Below are 23,084 nucleotides of genomic sequence, written 5' to 3'. Positions count from 1 at the left end.
GAGTTTAGGAAGTGCTTTAGTTGAGTCAGCTGACTTCAACTTTTCCCCTTCTGACTCAGACGTTCTGCCGGATGGATGAGGGAACATTCTCTGGGAAAACTTCATTTTATTCCCATTTCTGAGGGCTTGCAAATCGAAATGTTTTACAGATAGTGATTGTAATGGTCAAGGAGTTTAGGAGCCATTTTTAAGAGATTCCAGGTAGGACATCGAAATCTCAGTCTGGAAACAGGCAGGGTCTGAACCCACATGGAAAAATACTGTAGAATATGGTAAAATGTAGTTCTTTATAGTTTACTGAAGTATATGATAGCCATTACTACACTTTGCATGTTATGTATGTTACAGTATTATGTTGTGTGTTAACAAGTAAATAGCTAGTAAATACTGTAGTATACTTTAATATTTACTATGGTAAGGTTGCATAACACTAGTATCCAGGAATGGTTGAAGAGAGATCTGTTTTAAATGCTTATTTTTAGCCTTGTTTTGATACATCCCTGTATAAAGGTTTAAGACCGTTTTAGCTTGTTTTTATAAAGGGACTGTCAACATGAATTTTAAAATTGTAAACATTTTCGTTTTAGGGTTGAAAAACGACTATATTTTCAAATATTTCTTCATTAAGCGCTTCAGTATGTTGCTCTGTTCCTCATTGCCTTGAAATGTATTATAGTAATGACTTATAATGTTGAATCACTCTTTCTAAAAGCATGACCTTTTGTTCAGAGCAGAGATTGACCCCTGAACATTTCTGAAGATGTTGCCAAAAGTTCATTTATTTGGCAGTAATACGTTAAGATCCTTTCTGTGTTTATAATACTGAATGAATCTGCTCTCTTTGTCAGCTTGAGGTTTGGTCTTCTATTGCTTAAGACGGTCCATCTTTCATCATGGGTGACTGGAGTGCACTGGGGAAACTTCTTGACAAGGTCCAGGTGTACTCGACAGCGGGAGGCAAGGTCTGGCTCTTCATCCTCTTCATCTTTCGGATCCTGGTTTTGGGAACGGCGGTGGAGTCGGCATGGGGAGACGAGCAGTCGGCGTTCAAGTGCAACACGCTGCAGCCCGGCTGCGAGAACGTGTGCTACGACAAATCCTTCCCCATCTCCCACGTGCGCTTCTGGGTGCTGCAGATCATATTCGTGTCCATGCCGACCCTGCTGTACCTCAGCCACGTCATGTTCCTCATGCACAAGGAGGAGAAGCTGAATAAAGAGGAGGATAAACTAAGAGAGGTCCAGAGCAAAGGCGGAGACGTGGATGCGCTTCTGAGGAAAATCGAAATGAAGAAGTTCAAGTACGGCCTGGAAGATCACGGCAAGATCAAAATGCGAGGAGGGATATTTTACACCTACATATTGAGCATCGTGCTGAAGTCCATTTTTGAGATAGGTTTTCTGTTAATACAATGGCATCTTTATGGATTCAAGCTTTCTGCCTATTATACGTGTCAAAGGTTCCCCTGTCCCCATAAAGTGGACTGTTTCCTGTCCCGTCCCACGGAGAAGACAGTTTTTATCATCTTCATGCTGGTCGTCTCACTTGTCTCTCTAGCTCTCAACGTCTTTGAGTTTTTCTACGTGATTTTCATGCGGATGAAAGACCAAATCAAGGAGTCCGAGAGAAACTTTGACAGAACCTGCTATAGCAAGCCCTGTCCGAGGAACCTGTCCAGTTACGGGTATTACAACGACTGTTCCGCGCCCGTCCCCAATCTGGGGTACAATCTAAATATGGGCGACAAGTCGAACTCTTCCGACAATTACGACAAGCATGCCAATGAGCAGAACTGGACGAATTACAGTACAGAACAGAACCAGTTGGGAAAGAAGGACTATTGCCACACCCAACGCTTTCCGTACCCGGAGAAAGGGACTCTGGGGAAAGATCTTCTTCTGCTTAAAGAGCTTGAACCTCGAGCCAGTAGTCGAGCGAGTAGTCGGGCCAGACCCGATGATCTGGACATCTAGCAGAGACCTTGATAAAGGGCCTTATTGACAATTTCTAAATGTCACATCTCTGAAAGGAGGACACAGTTCTACATCCAAAGAATGCAGATTTAGCATTTATATTTATATTTATTTTTGTGTTTTGTATTTTATTATAGTTCATGAGAAATGGTTGAGAACAGTATTTATGCACTGTAAAAAGAATTCCACTTATTTGAACGTAAAAACTGCCTTCAATTTAAAGTTACATTAAAGGGATAGTTCACCCAAAAATGAAAATCCTGTCATCCTTTACTCACCTTCGAGTTGTTCAAAATCTGTATAAATGTCTTTGTTCTGATGAACACAGAGAAAGATATTTGGAAGAATGCTTATAACCAAACAGATCTTGCCCCCCATTGACTGTCATAGTAGGAAAAATTACTTTATTTTTTTTCTGTTGAACACAAAATAAGATATTTTGAAGAATGTAGGACAGCAAACCGTTCTGGGGCACTTTTGACTACCATTGTGTTTTTCCTACTATGGGAGTCAACGGGGGGCAAAATCTGTCTGGTTTGAAGCATTCTTCCAAATATCTTTTTCTGTGTTCATCAGAACAACGACATTTATACAGATTTGGAACAACTCGAAGGTGAGTAAAGGATGACAGGATTTTCATTTTTGGGTGAAGTATCTAAACAAGTCACTTGATTTTAAATGTTATTTAACTGACTTCAAAAACCTAGTTGTATTTCGTATAACTTAAAATGAAGTTTAAATGGGTAAAAGTTATGAAAAAATGTGTTAACATGACTTTTTGAGTACATCATTTGAAAATGTTCTGATTGCGAAACACCTCAACCTTATTTTCAAATAAACATTGAATTTTGTTTGTTTATTTGGCACATAAACTGGGATTTTTTTGTATATTCAACCTTAAGATTTTTTGGAACAAATTCATATGAATGTATAATGCAAGGTGTATATCTTAGATATGTACGTCAATTTTTCTTTTATGTTTTTCACTACATCATCGTCCCAAAAACATTCAAGCTATTTTTCCAGTCTTTGAATTTCACAATTGAACTAATGTCATTCTACAGCTGGGTAAAACATTAAGACTATTCCAAATTTTTATTTAAGCAGCATTTCTAGATGTATTGTGGCCATTTCAGTCCAGTGTCTGTTGCATTTCAACAAAATCAAAGCTCAGGAGTGACAAAGTCATCCAACAGCAATGTGAAAGACTGACATCATGACAAGACACATGAAAACTGAAATAAAAATCCAGGTTATCGCATAAAAAATATTTTTGAACTTTTCCTAAATACATGTACAAATATGACTGTTGTATTGCTTAAAAGTAAATATGAACTTGCAGTATTTGAGGTCTGAAAAAATACAGAGCTTCTCTGAGTTTTCATTTTCTGCAAATAAATGCAAATAGAAACAACATATAATTTTTAAATTTGGTAGAAATATTGTAAGTAGTTCATAGAATGAAACAAAAATGACCATTTCACCTAACGCCTACCTATAAATAGTAAATTAAGAAAAACTGAAAATATTTTTTAAATGGTCTCTTCATTTTTCCATGGCTGAATATACTGTAATGTGATTTAATGTTAACCATCCATGTGCATTTCAAAAGGAGTAAATTGTCAAAAAATGTGTTTATTGTCAACCGTTGGGCTATAGAATGAACATAGCTAAGATCTGCATTGTTTTGCAGCACAAGTAAATCAGTCTAATTCAACCCTACTGGAATAAATTAAGATCATTCATTCTACTCCAGAAGGATCTTAACTCTCAACATTTTTTTTGTCCAGTCTTCTTTTCCGACAGCGTTTTTCCATTACGGGAATCTGGCCAGCACATATAAATGGAGCAGTGTTTTCTGGAATCTTTTGAGTAACTGCACATAGTCTTCTGCTGTTATATACTGTAGTTACCATGTGCCAGTACAGAAGAAAATCAACCCACCTGGTTGCATATCACTGTTTTTGTGTAAAGTGTTGACATGAATGTTGTTTAACATTTTCACTTCACATAATTCACACAAGTGGCAATTCGACTCCCTGTGATCGAGCAAACCCTAAAAGCATCTGAAATCAAAATGACTTAATGAGATTCAACCTTTTCCTTTGTTCTCAGAATTCCTTACGCATCCAAAGGGCTAAATGAAAACACATGCTTCCACTCAGGTCTGCCAGCCACATGTGGCTGAACAGAAAGGCAAAAAAGATAGTTTATTAAATAAGCTGCGTATTTGAACTTTTTCTGAAATACATTTTTGTAACCGCTGGGCTGCGTGCATCAACATATCATGCGGTGTACGAAGGGATTAAACTGAAAGAGTTGCTTTTTTATTATTCAGTTCCAAAGTATTCCATATTATCAAAGGCAGATTGCAAGGATTAAAATACTTTAAAAGGTAAACCTGCAAGCATTTCATACAATACATTCCTCATTTGGACGATCAAACGTGACCTTTCACCAACATACTTTCAAGTACTAATGAAATGTGCACTTGTAAACCAGAGTGTTCCTCAGTCATAAAATGAGAAAAACATAAACTTTTAACCAAGACTTCCCTCTTCATCACAGGAGTCTTGGTATAGACGGTTTCAGCGGCAACAACTTCCGGTACACCTCCACAATGAATCAATAACTGCCGAGTAGGCATGGGCTGAATACCGGTTTCAAGGTATACCGCGGTTCGGAAAAGTCACCGTTTTAAAACCACTAAAAGTTTCTGTTATACCGTTCCAAAGGTATAAGCTGTTTTGTGCAGGAATCCATCAGGTTCTGTGCTATATTTTGTTTATGCTTAATTAGTTGTTTGCTCATCTGCATGTAATTTGTTTATGTATACGTATATATGTATGGATGAATGCATGTAAGTTTAATGACTGGAAATGCATTTAAAAGAAGACTAGAAAGGGGTGCCATGCTTTCCAAATGTTGGGGAAGCACTGATTTGACCTGACGTACTGTTCATGTTTACTACTGTTCCAAATATTTTGTGTTGCTTAAAAATCAAATCTATTGTGTTCGATGTTTTTTACTCAGACATTTAAAATAACACATTCTAAAGCTGCAACCGCGAAACCGTGATAGTTTGGCTTAAGGTTACCATACCGACAAAATCTCATACCGGCCCATGCCTACTGCTGCAGTAGTTTTAATATAATTCAATACAATCAATATACAATAAAATATTAATATTAATACAAATTAAATATAAAATCAATTGTTATATTATAACCAAACAGACCGGAACTTCGGGCCAGGCGCGTGTGTTCGATGAAACCGTCTATAGACTGAATAAAATCAACCATTATAAAACACATGAACAACTGCCTAGCAACACCCTGACACCTGCTCAGAACACCTTAGCAACTACAAAGCAACCACCAAAACCACCTTAGCAACCACTTAGTGTTACCCTAAACAATATAAGGCTTATAAGCACCAAACTTTAAGTCGCATTTTAAATTGTTTTTTCAAACTTCATAAAATGTAAATAAACTTCACAATAAAACTATTTTAAAAAGTTGTTTTTGTCAAAATCGATTTTGGAGTGATTAAAATAGTGTACTGAATTATATGAGATACCAAGAAGGCTTTGTAAAGTGTGTCTTGACAAAGTTTTCTAGTTCTTAAGTAGTTTGTTGATACAGATGTGGAAAAAATTAAGAGACCACTCCTGCTTTGTCTTTAATCAGCGTGTCTGCATGTATTCTGTCAAGTCCAGTCCAGTTTTTGTTAAATTTTAATAGAATCAAACCTCAGGAATGACATGAAGTCACCCAACAGCAATGTGAAAGACTGAAAGGATGCAAAGATGCATACAAATTGTGAAACAAATCTGGATTATTCCATCAAATATTAATTTTTTAACTGATCCTAAAATGCATGTAAAGCATTAGCATTGTGTTGTTTAAACATGAATATGAACTTGTTTTCTTTGCAGTAAACAAGATCTGCAAACATTGCTTTTTTTTGTTGTGTGACCAGTTTGTCCCATTTAAATTCTCAGAAAATAAATGTGAATAAAAAAATGTTTGTTGTCACTATACAGAATGAAACAAAAATGATCATTTTTACTTAAATACGTATACAAATACAGTACAAATGGTAAATTCAGAAAATAGGAGCAGTGTTTTAATTTTTTCTATATATCAGTTTTGTTAAGTTCTATTGTGATATCAAAATAAAAACTTAAAATATAAAAAGGTAAGTGCAGCTAGAGTCATCTTTTTACTCTTGGGCCCAGTTGCATAAACTTAGCCGCTAAGACTGCGTCTTAACAACTCACAGACTAGCAATTAGTTAGGACTAATCAGTCTTACTTTTCATATTTCAATTAGCCCAATCTACCGTTTTATGTAACTGATTTAAATATGTTATGACCAGTCTTGAAGAATTTTTTTTGATGACTAGCCTCTAAGACTAGTCTAAGCATCTTATGCAACCGGCCCTTGGTTGGTCAACTGGAAGATCCGAAGCAGCCGGACATAACTTCTACACTGCCAGTTTAATTGAAAACAGCAGGCTGTTCTCGTTCACAATGTTCTGCCATAGCAATTACATTATTAAGTAAACCAGTCTAAGTGCAGGTGTTTAATTGTGTGTAACATTATGGAATAGCACATGTTTGATATTCCACTTGCATAAATCGTACGACCACAAGATGTGTCTAAAAATAAACATTTTTGTTCTCGGAGCCTCGGGTGCCTTTTTGATGCAGGATTATAAAGCTTTGTAGAAACATCTTGTCCTAATCTATTAGGTGAACTTTATATGGCATTACAAGGAACAACATCAATCATTTGAATCGCATTAAATGTTCGCAATTACTACACAAACGGGATCAGGCTACGTTCGGGCCTCCTCTGAGCTGTAATTTAGAAAATAAGGGAGTGGCCACAGGCTTTATGGTTTGTGGTGGTGACATTAAGGTTTACTCAGTCTCTGTAGTGCACACTAAAGTCAGTTCAACAACATGATATGGTATTTCATATACAGTTTTGAGAGTTTTGAGGTGAAATGGTCTTCTATTCTTTAGGAAGAATTTGTAAGTAATTGATTATTGGAAAACACTTAAAGTGATGCTTCACCCAAAAATGAAAATTCTGTCATCATTTACTCACCTTCGAGTTGTTCCAAATGTGTATAAATTTCTTTGTTCCGATGAACACAGAGAAAGATATTTGGAAGAATGCTTATAACCAAACAGATCTCAACACCCTTTGACTACCATAGTAGGAAAAAATACTTTATCGTTTTATTTGTTCCGTTGAACACAAAAGAAGACATTTTGAGGAATGTAGGGCAGCAAACAGTTCTGGGGCACTTTGGACTACCGTTGTTTTTTTCCTACTATGGTAGTCAATGGGTGTTGAGATCTGTTTGGTTATAAGCATTCTTCCAAATATCTTTCTCTGTGTTCATCAGAACAAAGAAATTCATACACATTTGGAACAACTCGAAGGTGAGTAAATGATGACGGAATTTTCATTTTTGGGTGAAGCATCCCTTAAATTTATAAATATCTTGTTTACTTTATTCATTTGAGTTAAAGCTTATCTATTTTTCACAGCTTGCAATTTTCCACATTTTCTGTAAATAAAATCATGACATAATTGTGGACTCGTGATTAGACATTATAGATTATAACAACTTTAATCTCAGTTTTTATTATTCTTTAATGGGCTACAGTATGGCATTTAAGTGACTCAGCTATTGAAAGTGCTTAAAAAGTCCTGTTACGCTCCAGTAATCCTTTGCCATTTGTTTTGTCACTGTACAGACACCATTAAGTAATTTGTGGTTGGCTAATGTCTGAGAAAATCTACCAAACGACTTGCCCACCCCCTTGTCGCTCTCACTAAATCCTTGGTTTAGTGAGAGCCCATTTCGTGAGAACCGTCCACACTTGAGTAAGATCATGTGTGCAAGAATGAAACACGACTGCCATCTAGCGGCTGACTTTTAGTACAGCGTTAAAAAGACTAGAAATGGAACGAAGCGGGTGGCCTAGAAATGCTCAAATGTATGGTTAGATAAGCTATAAAACATACAAATTGTTGTACGATGTATTTTAAGTATTTTAAATAGAAAAGATTTTTCATCAGGTGCAAAAATTTCTCTGCAAAGCTGGTGAAGCGTCCTCACATGATACCTGTTTCTTTACTCAGCGTTGACTAGAATGGACCAGTCATAGTCGTTTGTGTTTACTGATTTGTCTTTCATAATTACCCTTCGTATGTTCGTTTGTAGGTCAACTGACAATTGTACAGATTCACAGTTGTAAATATACTTACTTTTAGATCATCCTTGGTCTAACAAGACGATCATGTCCTGATATTTCTGATGCGGCTGAAAAGCGCCGTTATGGTGTTTGAGCCCCCACGCGCCACCTAGAGGAAGACATTTATTCACACGAGCTTTAACGCCCAATGCTTGTTGCACATTATCTTTGGTGCGAGGTTTCTCATCAGTAGTCTAAGAAGATCAAAAGATTATTTCATAATCGTGTAATATACTTTTTTTTTTTAGTAAAGTAACGCTTGTGAGAACTAAGGGTAGCGCAATATGACGTAAAATGGTGTATAAACAGATCAAATGTTTGATCGTTTTCTCTGTGTTTTGATAAAAAAAAAAGTGCATTTCTGTAATGACAAATAATTGCATTTCTTTAATGCTTTGAAGAATATAATGTTCTTATTGTCCAGCTTTGAAGTAGCGATGGGCCAATTATTCATATCACGTATAAAGTTGTATTTATCACTGTGAAGTAAATTTATTCGTGTAATATTCCTTATGATTACGGATGCTATAAAGATACAAATCTAGATACTTTATTCGATAATCTAACAGAGCAATTATTACAAATTTAATCTTTGCACAAATGCAAAGTCCAAAACTCGTTATTGGATTAGATCCCTGAAATTACAGTGTCACTTCTCGCCATGTATCTGAACCAATCACAGCTCGAGTAGGTGAAACTCCGTCCAATAAGGACAGGCTTCTCCTTAAGCCCCTCCTTCCCGACAGTATTAATTACCGTGGGCTTCGCCGTCTGCATAGTGCAGACACACAGGGGACCTTGCAGCTGTTTTAAAAAATATATACTTCGTGTTTGGGCTCTACATTCTTTTAATTGTCAATATGGTTGATGCATTTTGTGCAACCTGGAAACTGGTTGACAGCCAGAATTTTGATGAATACATGAAAGCCCTGGGTAGGTAAAATAAATTATTTTAATTGCTCTGAACATCTTTGCACATGCAAGGTGCAATAGTGCAGTCTGGTTTTGTAGTGCATGCATGCAAGACATTTTGCTGTACAGTTAATGTTATTGTAATACTTTTGGTTTGTTTGTAATGTTTGTCTGATTCTCTTTTTTATCCACAGGTGTTGGCTTTGCCACTAGGCAAGTAGGCAATGTTACCAAACCCACAGTTGTCATCAGCCACGAGGGGGATAAAGTTGTTGTTAAGACACTGAGTACCTTCAAAAACACTGAGATTTCTTTCAAACTAGGAGAAGAGTTTGACGAAACCACAGCAGATGACCGACACGTGAAGGTTTGTACTCTTTTATAGATAGACCTTCACTAATGCATGCAAAATAAAAAATCAATTCTGCAAATCAGTTTAATCCACTTTTGCATGTACTTGCATGAAACACATACTGTAATTTACAAATTGTGTGTGTATCGTGCGAAACACTGAATACTAAAACTAACTTGAAATTAAATTTGGCTTTGTTTCAGTCCACTGTAACTTTGGAAGGAGACAAGCTTGTCCAAATTCAGACGTGGGATGACAAGGAGACGAAGTTTGTTAGAGAAATCAAGGATGGCAAAATGAGTATGGTACGCAGCATTATTAGTATCAGTGTAGAATGATATTCAAAAGTATCACGAATATTTGTTAGCAATTCAAGTTGAATAACACAATCTTATTATTTTCTCTTTTCATCTTTGTTATTCGCAGACCTTGACTTTTGAGGGTGTGCAGGCCGTCCGCACGTATGAGAAGGCATAATGTCAAACTGTCGGATGTTTCAGGGTAATCCTGACAATTTGACGAATTTAAAAGGGCATTTTTACATTGTATTTTTAACTTTCAAGTTTTCCCCTTTTTAAAAAATGTCTGACATTTTTTGTAAGACCTTTTATATAAAATGCACATTGTGAAGTGTTTTGAATATTGCAGAATGCCATTAATGTTGATGAAATGTATAATTGAAGCTTGCCTTCCTGTCAAACTGAATGAAATACATACTTGGTAAAATATGAGTCTTTGTGTCCTTTTTGAGTATGGAAACAAGAGAGGATATAACAATAAACACTAACAGGGTATACATGAAATTTACACTGACATATCTGAAAAGTCAAGTAATTTAAAAGTACTGTATTTAAAAATAATTTCAAAACTATCCTTTAAAACTGTTTACTACAAATTTGCACATTAAGTACTGAATAAATCTGATTTGTCAGATGTTAGTGGTTGTTTCACTAAACAAATAATGATCACCATGTTATATAGCTGGTTACGTCTGCGTTACTTTGTAATTCCGATCCAATCTGATTATTGATTGTGTCCTGAAATACTGGGTTAACAACCATTAGATATTAATGATAAGCCACTGTTGTGCATTAGACATTAATTTGATTTTCATGAGACGACGAAAGTCATCTCTGTGCCATTTTAAACCACCTTAAATCTGCTTGGCACTCCAGTAATTCCTGAATCATATCTGATATTTAACTTACTAAGTTATTATTGTGCCAAACTGGCCACATTTGATACTTCATGTCTAAAAAGGGAAAGACTTGGACAGTTTAATAAAGGCAGTCTGAAATGATTTTTTTACTTCAAAAACAGTTTAAATACAAGCACTAGACTCAACAGACAGGCTCTTTAGAGCTGCCCAGCGATATATCTGCATATGAATTGAAAGTGTCAGTCTGGAAAAGGACAATCGTACTTCTGTGGAATGCTACGCTGGTATGAATGAGTGTGTATCCCTATCAAAATGACCTGCAGTAACCTCGCCACAACTTCAATCTGATGGGCGGGGACACAGCAACACTGGGTCAAAGTTAATCCTATAATCCGTGCCGTCCTTCTGCAGCAGGCATCATTCGACCAATTTGACCAACCGCGTTTAGATGCTTTATTTGAAACCAATCGCAAACCAATAGTTGTTTTACTGTAGCGTGATGTCACTGCCCCAATTGGTCTCAAACACAATGGAAGTGAACTGTGACATTATTCAAAATAGCAAACGTTTGCACTCAGTCATGCATTTTTCTTTCCCTATAATATTTCTTACTATATCTATATTTATTGCCTGTTTGTTTTGCAACAATGCAAAATTGTAAAAAGCGGCATATAAATAAACTTGACATTCATATTAGTACTTATTTCCATATTTTAGCTGTGAAGTCACGAAAAGTATATAAAACGAAAAAGGAATGTAAAAAAGGTTTTAAATTGTACATTTTTTTGTACCTTTACTGGTACAGAACATAATATAATGTTCATATAATTTTATGTACAAAAAGGAACCTTTAAGGGTAGCACCCCATGACAGAAAAGGTACAATTTAAAACTTTTTTTCTGATGATGTACTGAAAAAAGTTCAAATCAAATAAATTTTTTAGTGCTTTTTGCCGTAGAGACACAAGAAAAAAAAGTATAAAAATATGAAACATAAGTATATTTGATATTTTATTAGATAAGTTCAAATGATTTTAAGATTCTTTATTATTTCCACCTTTTACCTACTGTAAAAAAATCTGTAGAAATTACAGTATTACTGGCAGCACTTTGCCAGTAACTTACTGTAGATTTACATTTATTAAATGAACATGAAGCATTAACAAATCTTTATCTTTAAAGAAAAAACTATAAAATAACAGCCTCATGCAAAGCATTCTGGGAACCAAAATGAGAAAAAAGCAGAAAAAGGTTGATGAGGATTTCTGGTTCCCAGCTTTGCATGAGGCTGTTATTTTATAGTTTTGTTTCTGTAAAGATAAAGACTTGTTAATGTTTAATGTTCATTTATCTTTGAACAAACTGTTGCCAATAAATCACATAAACATGAATCTACAGTAAGTTACTGGCAACTAGCTGCATAACTAGCAACATTTTTACGGATTACAGCTTTACAAAATTGGGCATTTTCCGGACGACTTCACGAGCTGCATCTTAAGATCTTTTAAACACTATTGAAGAAGTTGCCATGAGGCAATTGATGGCAGCTTTTTCTTTACTTTTTGATAAAACTCGTCCAAACAAAACATATTTAAGCATAAGCCTAAGATCAAAGTGGTTGAGATATTCAGTCAAGTTTGTCAAAATACTGATCTGGTAGTAGTGTGTTACAGTGTACAAATCAATAAATCCACCTAAAATTGTAATAAACGAACAGTTTTCACTCTTAAACACAAACTGACTGTATTTCTCAAAATGACACAGTATGTTGTAGTGGTCAGGTTTGCAGTGACGGTTTAGTCTGACCTAGGCTTGTCATGGTGGTTTTTGTCTCTAGAGCGAATTATGGATGGACAGTTTTAGTCACAAAAGCATCACAATTGGAGTGGAAGGTAATCTGTCATTGTTCTCTGTGCTCGACTGACCTGAGAGTCTCATCAGAGCAACTTGCTCAACAAATGTTTAACCACACATCACAATACAGTTTTTGAGTTCTGACAAGTACAGTTTTAAGTGGATTTCATTGAGAACCAACTGAGAGTCTCTATCCCTTAAACTGAAAGTAGAACAACAATTTGATGCATCTTCCCAAATACGTTCCAAACACGTTTTTATTTATTGTGCAACCTTTATTAGACTTTTCAACATTTTTGATATGTAATACAGGCATGTTGATTTCTATAAATTTCTATCATTAAACTTGTTCAAGTTTAAATGTTCCTTTTTCAAATTTATTTTCAGACGGATTGTTGCAAACCTATACTGGTTACTTTCTTAATTCAAGAACTTAAAGAAAAACAACGCTTTCATTTCCTTCAGATCACACCAGGTGCTTCCAAAAGAGCCGAGACTACCGTGTAGACTAATTTTGTCTACAAACTAACAGAGCGAGAGAAGAAACCAGAGGGGATATGGGGGGTCTATTCAGCCCCTCAGTGTATGTCAGGTCTCTGTGGTCATTTGTCAGGAAGCATGAATGCTTGCCTTCATCTTCTCGTCTTTTTTTCTCTTTGGCCAAGCAGTGGTTCAACTTTAAGCTGATTCTACCTCGTCTTTGTGGGCCGAGAGTAGTCCGTTCCTCTCTGGCCAATGGCCTACAGGCTTGGGAGTGACATCACTGCCAAATTATTCTCTTGCCAAGTGTCATGAAAGAAACTCTCCCCGTTGTTCCCCAATGAAAAGAATAGAGGCGAAGGGGCTCTGGGAAACGCAGACACTCCCCCGTGTCTGCCATGGGAACTGTTAACACAGAGGAGAAAATATTTCCGTTGACAATGCACGGATTGTAATCAGGCACGGTTCCAGGACTGGACCTCAGTTCACCCGGCACTGCTTTTAATTTTAGGACGCTTTAGGCGTAAAGGCTCGCAATGTTAAATGTGAATGATAATGATGTGTTTTACACAATGGATTCTGATGAACACTGTGTTTGGGTTTTGTTATATGGCTCACTCTACATGCACTTCAATTATTGAATTGAATTTGGGGTTCCAGTATTGCATGCATTTATAATTCAGTATAAAAAAGAACCCTTTCATCATTTACTCACCCTCATGTCTTTCCAAGCCTGTATGACTTTTTTTCTTCTGCAGAACAAAAATGAAGCAATTCTGCATAAAGTTGGTAATCAATTAGCACTGACCCCCATTGACTTCCATTGTATGGACACAAAACCACAGAGACATTTTTCAAAATATCTTCTTTTGTGTTCAAGAGATAAACTGTCAAATACGGGTTTTGAACAACATTAGGGTAAATAAATGATGCCATCATTTTTATTTTTGGGTGAACTAACCAGTATTACAGTATTTTAAAGATGGATCTTGAAGTACACAACCAGGTCAAAAGTTTTTGGACACTTATGTGTCCATATTTTTCCATATTTTATAATAATAATAAACTCATCAAAATTATGAAATAAAACAAAGGGAAATATGGGAATTATGTTGGTAACAAAAAAATGACGTGTTATATTTGATCATCTTCAGTGTGATCTAGAATTTGCAGAAATGTTTTCTTGTCGTTGTATCAAGTAGCTTCTTGAAGTCTCACCAATATTAAACGAGTTCCCATCTATTCTGTGCTCTTATTGGCTGCTCTTTCTTCATTATTCAGTCAAAGCCATCCATTTTTATTAAATAAAACGTTAGTTTTGTCATGAAAAAAACATGTTTGTTTGCTAAATTATATTTTTGTCTACTAAACTAATTTCAGAGATTTAAGCATTCACTTTCAGATCAAAAGTTTTTTAAAATAACGAAAAACATTTCACTCAAGTGTGGTATGTATGGTGGTATGTAATTTAGAGCAAGGATATTTTTTATAAATGTCCTACTCACCATCAATTATTTTACCATTTTGTTGAAAGGCAAATGTGGGAAGGGCAGGTCCCCATTTTAACAACTTAAAAAGATCAACGTGATAAATGTTTTAACTACATTTCTTAATTGTAAAATGTAGCTCTGGTCCTCCCATTTTATACTTTACCCATTTTTAAATAAAGTATATACTATAGATAAAGAGGGAATGTTAGCACAGGCTCAGTTATGAACGGTCTCTGTTGGTACTTGGCTCTTTTTTGGATGTTGAATAGCAGTCTGCCAGAAACCTTGAATAGTCTTGATACCAGCCTCTGCATACCAATGCATCTGTGCCTGAAACCATAAGCTTCTTTTTGTAGAATTTTGAAAGTGGTATATTAAAAAATATATGCATGTAATCATATATCCCTAACCTTTATGAATCATCGTATAGAATGCTATTTACAGTCGGTACTTTATTTGTATATTTTTTTATTTTGTTTTTTATCTTTGCAACAAAACACATAACCAACATTTTTGCAAAATTATACATTTTGTAAATATCAATCATGAGAAATCAATGTATCAAAGTATTTAGGGTTAGGGTTCAACTACATTATGTACGGACAAAGGTTACACAATGTATACTGAGTTTATTGCAACAATGCCACCTACTGGTGAAAGTAGATGTTTGCCTTTGTGACGATGAATTATTTGCTTAAACTAATTTTAAACTTAAATAGCAATGTTATTGATGGAGAAAACAAAATAAATTTGTGTGAGGATGTAAAAGATCAAACAACAGTAGTGTTAGTTTTAAAAGAAAAAACCCAAAACAATTGCTTTGAAAATTGAAAACATTTATTACTTTCCTTAACTCTTGCATGACACCTCCAGCAGCGTTTGGGTGCGTTACAGTTTCATAGAAGTTCATTTTTTTGACCAATGAGCAGACTTGATTTTCCTGATAGCTTTGAAAAAACAAACTGCTCTCAGTTTATGTGTTTATTCATTTTTAAGAGAAGGCAAAATAAGAGAATTCTGCGTGCAACACCATACAAATGAATCAGTCAAATGATAATCAATAAAACAATATTTAACAATAATAATCAATAAAACAATGAAAACAATATTGTATAATACAATTAAGAAATCCGATCATTTCCGTTAAACTTTTGCCATTGAATTTTATTTTGTAATCATATCAGATTTCGAATGGTTTATAGTTTAGATTTAGTTTTTAGACAACAGTTCACGCTTCATGCTAAACTTGTATAAACTGACATTGACATTTATGTCAATTTATACTTAACATGTACCATTATTATATTTAAAAGACTAGTCTATAAACAGAATATTTAGACCTACATGTAAAATAATGCTACACAAATCATACAGTATTCAATTAATTTAGGTGTTATTCAATGCTGGGTAGATTTACCTTAGCATGTTAAACATCAGCAGCTGACAAAAAACACCTCATAATATCAAAGATTCATTTAACAACTAAAAGAAAAAACTAGCAAGTTTGCTATTATATGCTTTATACAGCTGCTACAGTAAATTGTGATCTCTTTATGAGTTTATTCTCGACAGTCACATACTAAACTCCTACAGAAAAGATATCAAAGTGGCTCATTGCGGACCTCCAGCAATGCACATTTTGGGAGTCTCATCCCAAATTCAGGCAGCTGAGAGCTCCGAGTTGAATCGAGAATGAGCCATGTGCAGACATCCAAAAATGTGCAGTACTGGCAAGACCCCAGAGGCCATGCTGACAATCCCTGTGGTACAGTGAAATATCCCAGCAAATGACACACACTAATGCAGACATTTCATCTGCTACAGTATTGTGTCTCAGATGGAAAAAGACATTTATAAATGTAATAACACAATACCTTTATAGTTGTATTGAACGTCTTTAGCGTCCATTAAACATTGCAAAAACACATCCACATTTTTACAGGTATTCTCTTATAGAAACCTTTAGAAACTTTTAGTAGTATGTGGAAAAAAATGTAAATATAAAAAATCTTATGCCACAGGTAAAAACTGCTTTTTGCAACATAAAAATACATTCATATGGATGAGTTGCAATAATAGCACAAAAGTGCAGTTTAGACCTCATGATGCTTCATGCATTTCTCTAGATTTAGCATCAAAATGTAAATACACTTTTTAGTACAAAATCCAGTGTGTTGTCTGGAGATTTACAAAACAATGCACAAAGGTACGATAAAAAAAACACTAGGAAAATAATGTAAAAAGTGGACTTGCTGTCTTAAGCCCTTTAAAGGTCTTTGAAGGGTTTTTCTACCTCTGTAACCTGTTCTGTAAACAGTACTTAGTAAAAACGATCAATGCAATATTTGATATATTACCAGATCTATTAAGACCTCTCTTAACTCCACACACTTTGTAAAACGAGTCAACAAACCTCATTCTGATAGAAATGACAGTGGAATGCTTTTAACTAGCATCCCATCAAAATGAGTTACAGTAAATGTACCTTATGAAATAAAGGTAAAATCATCTGATGGATTATATAAGATTGTACGGTATAGTATCATTAACTTAAATGCAATATTCAGAAAGGAAGTTGTTTTATCAATTCCTTTCAGTGCTGTCTGGAGAAAACTGTATTCACGTTCCTTCTTGGTCATACCCTGTACTGTATACACAAATAAATATGAATTATTCAGAACACTGAAAGCCAATCCATGTTATCAATAATAGATGCACAATATGACACATTCTAATAAACTTGAGCAAATATGTGCAACCTCGGTCCTGAAAATGAACTGAATCTTAAAATAAGACAATAGATCAACTGCATTTTGAGAAGGACGTTTTCCGGTTTTGACAGCTCATCCAGGAATGAACTTATATCACCATTTCTGGTCCTCGTTGTGTTTGTGTGAGGACCAACAGTGTACCTCTGTGTTGCATTAGAGCAGCAGATTCCTCATTCGTCAGAGGTCTGATGTCCACTCGCTTTGTCGTGTCGTCATACTTCAGACTCCGAAGTTTGGTGAGAGTGGAGGTGGGAAGGGGAAGAACGGGTACTGAGTGTCATCCTCATCCACAAAGAAACACTGGAAGTAGGGAATGTCCTCTGCAGCGAAAAAGGGTTTTTTAGGAAAATCGAAAGACACATACAAAGTACACTTTCCCACAAGTATTTGCGCTTTAGCTTACTGTAGTTCAATGGTGCTAACAACGCTAAGCTAATGGGTTTGATTCCCAGGGAAGACGAAAACTGATCAAACCTGAAATGCACTCTCAGTGTCTGAAACATTGTGAAAAGTTTTACTAAACTGAAACTGTAAGGTACATTCTCATGATGGTTTATACATTACTCTAAGATGTTTTTTAAAGCACAGGTGTGTGGCAAATATTGCCATTTCTAAAGAATCTCCAGGATGTGATTGTCCACACTTGTGTGATATAAATATAGCACTCACCCTCCTCTATTTCTGGAATATCTTTGGTGACATCGGGTTCTTCTCCTTTAAAACAAACACAATTGATTCTATTCTCAATAACAGTGTTACCATAATAAAAGTATAGCGGACTTTATGACCTGATTGTTAAAAAACATTTTATATACAGATTACACACAGCAATTCATACAATGTACCTTTTACTTCTTTGTCCTTGACAGCTTCTTTCTCGGTTAGCTTGACTGCAATAACAAAACATTTACAAAACATCAAGTCCATTAAAAACAATTTACTGTTTGAAACTATGCTGTGTAAGCCTTTTACTTGTAACTGGCTAGTGTTGTATTTGAATTATATCGCCTCCTGTTGGCCAAAGAAAGAATAAAGTAAATACCTTCTGCTTCTTTGACCTCCTCGGATTCTAAAGCAAAAATGATAGATTATTGTATTTAAAGTTTTGATGCATTAAATGTGAAACTAAATTCTGGTTTATGTTTTACTATTTGTGTTTTTAACACCTAGAATTAATATTCCTGATTGACAGATTCCTACTGCTGAGCCAACTATCATGTGCAACTATTAATGTTAAACCTGAGCTATAATGAAAGCTTTTAATGAAATTAAAAGTCAGTGTTTGTAAATCTAATGATTCTGAATATAAATGCACAATCATTGTACCTTTTTGTAAAGGTTTCTCTGCTTCCACCTCTACATGATGGATTTCTAGAATCAGTAGAGAGATTTTATATAACACTGGTAACTTACAAAATGCATCAATGTTTAGGAAGAATTTAATTTTCATTCAAAACAATCATCAGAAAAGTAAAAAAATGATCGAGTGTACCTTTCTGTTTAGGCCCTGGCCTGATCTTGACCTCTTGATCTAGAACAGAAAAGTTGATCAATCTTATATAGAAAAAATAGTTTTGATATTTACATATGCATTATGAGGTAGTGTTATAATAAACAAACACATATTAAAGTGCTTTTAATTCAAGTAGAAGCTTAAAAACCTAACCATAATACAATTTTAAAATGGAGCCTATGAAAACTAAACAATTTCTTGGCTTTTTCATAAAGTTCCTACTCCGCTTAGATCTTTTGCTCACCTTTCTTTGCAGGTGCAGGCTTTGTGATGTTTTTCAGGGCATCACGTTCTGTGTTGTGGAAAACAAGTTTTACCAATCATTTTGAAGAAATGGGAGGAAATTGTATGAAACAAACAGCAGTGCAAAAGTGATGTACATTACAACGTTAAGAACTGACTATTTGCTTATCACAAAATTGATATTCGCTTCCTTGCTACATCCAAAGAAAGGGAAAATATGAATTTCTGAATATCAATCAATACAATAACTAGGTTAGACAACAGAACATTGTCCCCCAGATTTTCCTCATTTTGTTTCATAGCTAAAACAATTTTGTTTGCATGCTGTATTTCTCTACAAACCCTCATACAAACACAAGAAGAACATTGAGCCATTACCTTTCTTAAGATGTGCAGTCTTTGTAATCTTTCTTAAAACTTCTGGTTCTGTAAATAAAACATATTTTACTCACCAAGTATACGAAAACTACATAATACACATAATATATAATCTGATGTCTGAAACAAATACCTTTTTGAACTTTTTCCTTGGAGACTGCTCGCTTTACTTTTACACCAACAGTCTCTGGCTCTGAAAAACACACAAACCTCGTGTAGTTTACCAAACCATCAATTTATTTCTATTACTGACTTTCCTTTTCAATGTCTTCTGGTACTACAAGTTATAAACATCAATAATATCATTTTTAAGATGTTAATAAAGTGTACAATTAAATTGTACATTTTCATCCAGCTGGTTCTAGTGTATTGCAAAATAACGTATATTTGATCCAGCAGCTCCTTTACAACATCAAGTACCTTTGATTGTTCTGTTGTCCATCCTTAAAAGATGAATTTGATTCTGAGTGGACTCCAGGTCACTTTTCATTTCACCAATGTCCTTCCTCAGTAAATCCAGAAGAGACAGTTTTTGGTTGATAGAGTTCAGGAGCTCCAGATCCACACCAAGAGATGGAGGAACATCTGCGTGTTTGCAAGAGTTTAGAAAGCAATTCATGTAATCATTTAGTGTTTAAAGATATATATTTGAAAACTTGCTTGATTATGGTTAAAAGATTTATTTTGTAATGACACTGTGGGAAGATCTCACCTCTCTTTGGTGTGGGTGGTTCAGGTGCTTTTTCTTTAGCAACTTCAGGCTCTATAATGCAGAATTGCATCATGTGATGAATAATTCTCATACTGTACAATAAACTGTAACAGTACACAAACACTTCACTGATATTCATACCTTTCTTTACAGGAGCTGCTTTCACTTTCTCCTTTGTGACTTTAGCCTCTGAAAAGCAAATGATGTTCAAATTATTAAAGAATATCTTCTCCAGCACTTTGTGTTTGAGCTTTGATCTTTAACACAGAATGAAGTCACTTAAGGATAATAACTTTCTAACTTCCTCTTTGATCACCTCATCCTCTACAATGTTGAAATGATAAACAATAGAAAATAGAATAAAGTATTTAGCATGATATTAATAAGTAAAAAACACAATGAATCCAACCTTTAATTTCAGGGGTCGGTTGAACTTTCTCCTTGATCTCTTCAACCTCTGAAATGTTAAAAATATATAAAATTAACAGAAAGCAGAAATTAAAGCTGAAATAAAACTATTTAATTTTGCTGTAAGTATTAAGTAAAAACATCAATCGAGTAAATCACAAACCTTTCTTCTGAGCTGGTTTTACTTTCTCCTTGATCACTTCAGCCTCTGAAATATTGAAAATGTACAAATGTTTTTTTTTTGTAGAAAATAAGCAGATTATTTTTACTTTTGCTATAGAGTAAATCAAACCTTTTTTCTCAGGGTCTGGTTTAACTTTCTCCTTGATCTCTTCAGACTCTGAAATGTTGAAAATAAAAAAATATTTGCAGAAAGCAAAGCTGAAATACAACTATTACACATTAAGTAAAAACATCAAGCAGGTAAATCAAACCTTTAATTTCAGGGGCTGGTTTAACTTTCTCCTTGATCACTTTAGCCTCTGAAATGATGAAAAAGTAAAACACATTGCTTAGCATGATATTACATAAATTAAATAAATAAAAAAACACGCAACCAAGTAAACCAAACCTTGGGCTGGTTTAATTTTTTTCTTGATCTCTTCAGCCTCTGAAATGTTAAAGAAAGATATTTATATTAAGTATAATAAATTATTTAACATAATATAAAATGAGATTCTGATTAATACTGAAGTTACTTACATTTTACTACAAATAAAAAACAGTAAAATGCAGTAAATCAAACCTTTAATTTCAGGGGCTGATTTAACTTCCTCCTTGATCACTTTAGCCTCTAAAAAGTTGAAAATATAAAAATTTAAGAAAGTTAAATACATACTTTATAGGAAAATGTAATGTAACTATGGTGTACTAAAAAAATACTTGCACGCAGGCACAGTCGCTCCCATACGCACAGTAAAGTACAGTGAATCAAACCTTTAATTTTAGGAGCTGGTTTAACTTTCTCAATCACTTCAGCCTCTGAAATGTTGAAAATGTAAAAATATTTAAAGAAAGTTAAATATTAAGTAAAATAAGCTAAATATTATTATAAGCATTATTTTGCCAAAGTACTGAATCAAACCTTTCTTCTTGGGGGCTGGTTTAACTTTCTCCTTGATCACTTCAGCCTCTGAAATGTTAGAATTGTACAAATATTTATATGAAGACAAAAAAAATGTTTAGCAAAATATTTAATATAATTTTGCCATCATAGTCAAACCTTTCTTCTCAGGGGCTGGTGTAATTTTCTCCTTGATCACTTCAGCCTCTGAAATGTTGAACAAAGAAAGATATTTGAAGAAAGAAACATTATTTAACATGGTTTTACATTTTGCTACAAATAAAGTAAAAAACAGACAAACAGTGAACCAAACCTTTAATTTTAGGTGCTGGTTTAACTTTCTCCTTGATCACTTCAGCCTCTGAAATGTTAAAATATAAAAATATTTATTTGAAGAAAATAAGCATATTTTACTTTTGCTACAAATAAAGAGTAAATCAAACCTTTCTTCTCCGTTGGTTTAAGATCTTCCTTGATCACTTTAGCATCTGAAGTGTTGAGGAAAGATATTTATAGAAAGTTTAATACATTGTTGAATATAGTAAGATCCCGATAAGGACTTAAGTTGCTATTATTAAACAACAGAGAGCATATATTGTTTATTCATACCTTTCTTTAAAGGAGTTGGTTTTGGTTCAAGCACCTTTTCTTTAAGAACTTCAGGAGCTGTAAACACATAGCCATAAATCATCACAGTATAAATCAACAGTATTTTCTGGATGATTTCATTGACATTCATACCTTTCTTTACAGGAGCTGGTTTAGCTTTCTCCTTGATGACTTCAGCCTCTACAACAATGAAAAAATTAAAACATTAAATAATCTTTACATTTGTTTAGAATAACGCTGATTTGATTACAGTAATTCAAACCTTTCTTCTTAGGTGCTGGTTTTTCTTTTTCTTTGATAACTTCAGGCTCTACAAAACAGATATTTGCTTCAATCATTTAAAACAATACATAAATGATTTCTAAACAGTTAACTACATACAGTATATACTGTGTAGAACCTCCTTTCATTATTAAATGTAAATACAGTAATAATCATGCAGTATAAATTAACAGTATTTGCCTGAATGAATGTATTCATACCTTTCTTTACAGGAGCTGGTTTCACTTTGACTTCAGCCTCTGAAATGACAATAACGTCAAATATTTAAAATATAAATTCTTCTGTTTTACTTTTAATGTAAAATACAAACTATAGGCTACCTTTTAACTTCTCTGTGACAGGTTTAGCTTTCTCCTTGATGGCTTCAGCCTCTATAATATTGAGGATATTGAAAACCAGCTTTAAATGTGTATATGGAAATGTATATACAGTATATATGCTATTTGCATTTTAAGTCAAACCTTTCTTCTCAGTGGCTGGTTTTATTTTCTCCTCAAGGATTTCAGCCTCTGAAACAGCAAATATATAGAAACCAATACTGCATTATTCTAACTTGCCAGGGTAAGATTTTTTTTATACTTTTTAAAAAATGAACTAAACAAGCAACAT

General features: G+C 34.4%; 3 protein-coding genes across 22 annotated transcripts in view; 2 read left to right on the top strand and 1 right to left on the bottom strand.

Annotated features, from left to right (window-relative positions):
- Positions 1 to 32: 32 nt before the first annotated feature.
- On the top strand, positions 33 to 3,291 carry gja1a (gap junction protein alpha 1a). The gene is made up of 2 exons (XM_057343245.1): positions 33 to 201; positions 849 to 3,291. Exon 2 carries the CDS (start codon positions 894 to 896, stop codon positions 1,971 to 1,973), a length of 1,080 nt encoding a protein of 359 aa, XP_057199228.1. The 5' UTR covers positions 33 to 201; positions 849 to 893; the 3' UTR covers positions 1,974 to 3,291.
- A 5,722-nt stretch (positions 3,292 to 9,013) lies between these two features.
- fabp7a (fatty acid binding protein 7, brain, a) lies at positions 9,014 to 10,240 on the top strand. The gene is made up of 4 exons (XM_057343804.1): positions 9,014 to 9,183; positions 9,357 to 9,529; positions 9,718 to 9,819; positions 9,941 to 10,240. The coding sequence occupies exons 1-4, from the start codon at positions 9,111 to 9,113 to the stop codon at positions 9,989 to 9,991; spliced, it is 399 nt and encodes a 132-aa protein (XP_057199787.1). The 5' UTR covers positions 9,014 to 9,110; the 3' UTR covers positions 9,992 to 10,240.
- A 5,075-nt stretch (positions 10,241 to 15,315) lies between these two features.
- Positions 15,316 to 23,084, bottom strand: part of si:ch211-266g18.10 (axoneme-associated protein mst101(2)) — a 32,035-nt gene continuing 24,266 nt past the window's right edge. For 19 of the 20 annotated variants that reach the window (XM_057344356.1, XM_057344347.1, XM_057344349.1 and 16 more), the window contains 29 exons: positions 22,937 to 22,984; positions 22,796 to 22,846; positions 22,676 to 22,714; positions 22,456 to 22,503; positions 22,326 to 22,373; positions 22,194 to 22,250; positions 22,028 to 22,072; positions 21,898 to 21,945; positions 21,744 to 21,791; positions 21,606 to 21,653; positions 21,458 to 21,502; positions 21,267 to 21,314; positions 21,093 to 21,131; positions 20,956 to 21,003; positions 20,814 to 20,861; positions 20,685 to 20,729; positions 20,523 to 20,570; positions 20,255 to 20,302; positions 20,114 to 20,164; positions 19,822 to 19,986; positions 19,535 to 19,594; positions 19,402 to 19,449; positions 19,025 to 19,072; positions 18,760 to 18,798; positions 18,594 to 18,638; positions 18,310 to 18,336; positions 18,113 to 18,157; positions 17,937 to 17,981; positions 15,316 to 17,587 (listed from right to left, as the gene is read on the bottom strand). In XM_057344356.1, the coding sequence (XP_057200339.1) occupies positions 17,487 to 17,587; positions 17,937 to 17,981; positions 18,113 to 18,157; positions 18,310 to 18,336; positions 18,594 to 18,638; positions 18,760 to 18,798; positions 19,025 to 19,072; positions 19,402 to 19,449; positions 19,535 to 19,594; positions 19,822 to 19,986; positions 20,114 to 20,164; positions 20,255 to 20,302; positions 20,523 to 20,570; positions 20,685 to 20,729; positions 20,814 to 20,861; positions 20,956 to 21,003; positions 21,093 to 21,131; positions 21,267 to 21,314; positions 21,458 to 21,502; positions 21,606 to 21,653; positions 21,744 to 21,791; positions 21,898 to 21,945; positions 22,028 to 22,072; positions 22,194 to 22,250; positions 22,326 to 22,373; positions 22,456 to 22,503; positions 22,676 to 22,714; positions 22,796 to 22,846; positions 22,937 to 22,984 (1,523 nt within the window). In that variant the 3' untranslated portion in view covers positions 15,316 to 17,486. The remainder of the gene's footprint in view (positions 17,588 to 17,936; positions 17,982 to 18,112; positions 18,158 to 18,309; positions 18,337 to 18,593; positions 18,639 to 18,759; positions 18,799 to 19,024; positions 19,073 to 19,401; positions 19,450 to 19,534; positions 19,595 to 19,821; positions 19,987 to 20,113; positions 20,165 to 20,254; positions 20,303 to 20,522; positions 20,571 to 20,684; positions 20,730 to 20,813; positions 20,862 to 20,955; positions 21,004 to 21,092; positions 21,132 to 21,266; positions 21,315 to 21,457; positions 21,503 to 21,605; positions 21,654 to 21,743; positions 21,792 to 21,897; positions 21,946 to 22,027; positions 22,073 to 22,193; positions 22,251 to 22,325; positions 22,374 to 22,455; positions 22,504 to 22,675; positions 22,715 to 22,795; positions 22,847 to 22,936; positions 22,985 to 23,084) is intronic. The other variant, XM_057344368.1, reaches the window with a different exon arrangement.

This window comes from Triplophysa rosa, linkage group LG10 (assembly GCF_024868665.1).
Source record: "Triplophysa rosa linkage group LG10, Trosa_1v2, whole genome shotgun sequence".
Taxonomy (NCBI): domain Eukaryota; kingdom Metazoa; phylum Chordata; class Actinopteri; order Cypriniformes; family Nemacheilidae; genus Triplophysa; species Triplophysa rosa.
This window is presented reverse-complemented; position numbering and strand designations above follow the sequence as displayed.

What these genes read in the sequence shown, in the direction of transcription:
- gja1a (XM_057343245.1), top strand. Translation starts at nt 894, where the DNA reads ATGGGTGACTGGAGTGCACTGGGGAAACTTCTTGACAAGGTCCAGGTG.
- fabp7a (XM_057343804.1), top strand. Translation starts at nt 9,111, where the DNA reads ATGGTTGATGCATTTTGTGCAACCTGGAAACTGGTTGACAGCCAGAAT. An exon ending in TGAATACATGAAAGCCCTGG is followed by an intron (nt 9,184 to 9,356) that starts GTAGGTAAAATA and finishes TTTTATCCACAG; the next exon opens with GTGTTGGCTTTGCCACTAGG. An exon ending in AGGATGGCAAAATGAGTATG is followed by an intron (nt 9,820 to 9,940) that starts GTACGCAGCATT and finishes TGTTATTCGCAG; the next exon opens with ACCTTGACTTTTGAGGGTGT.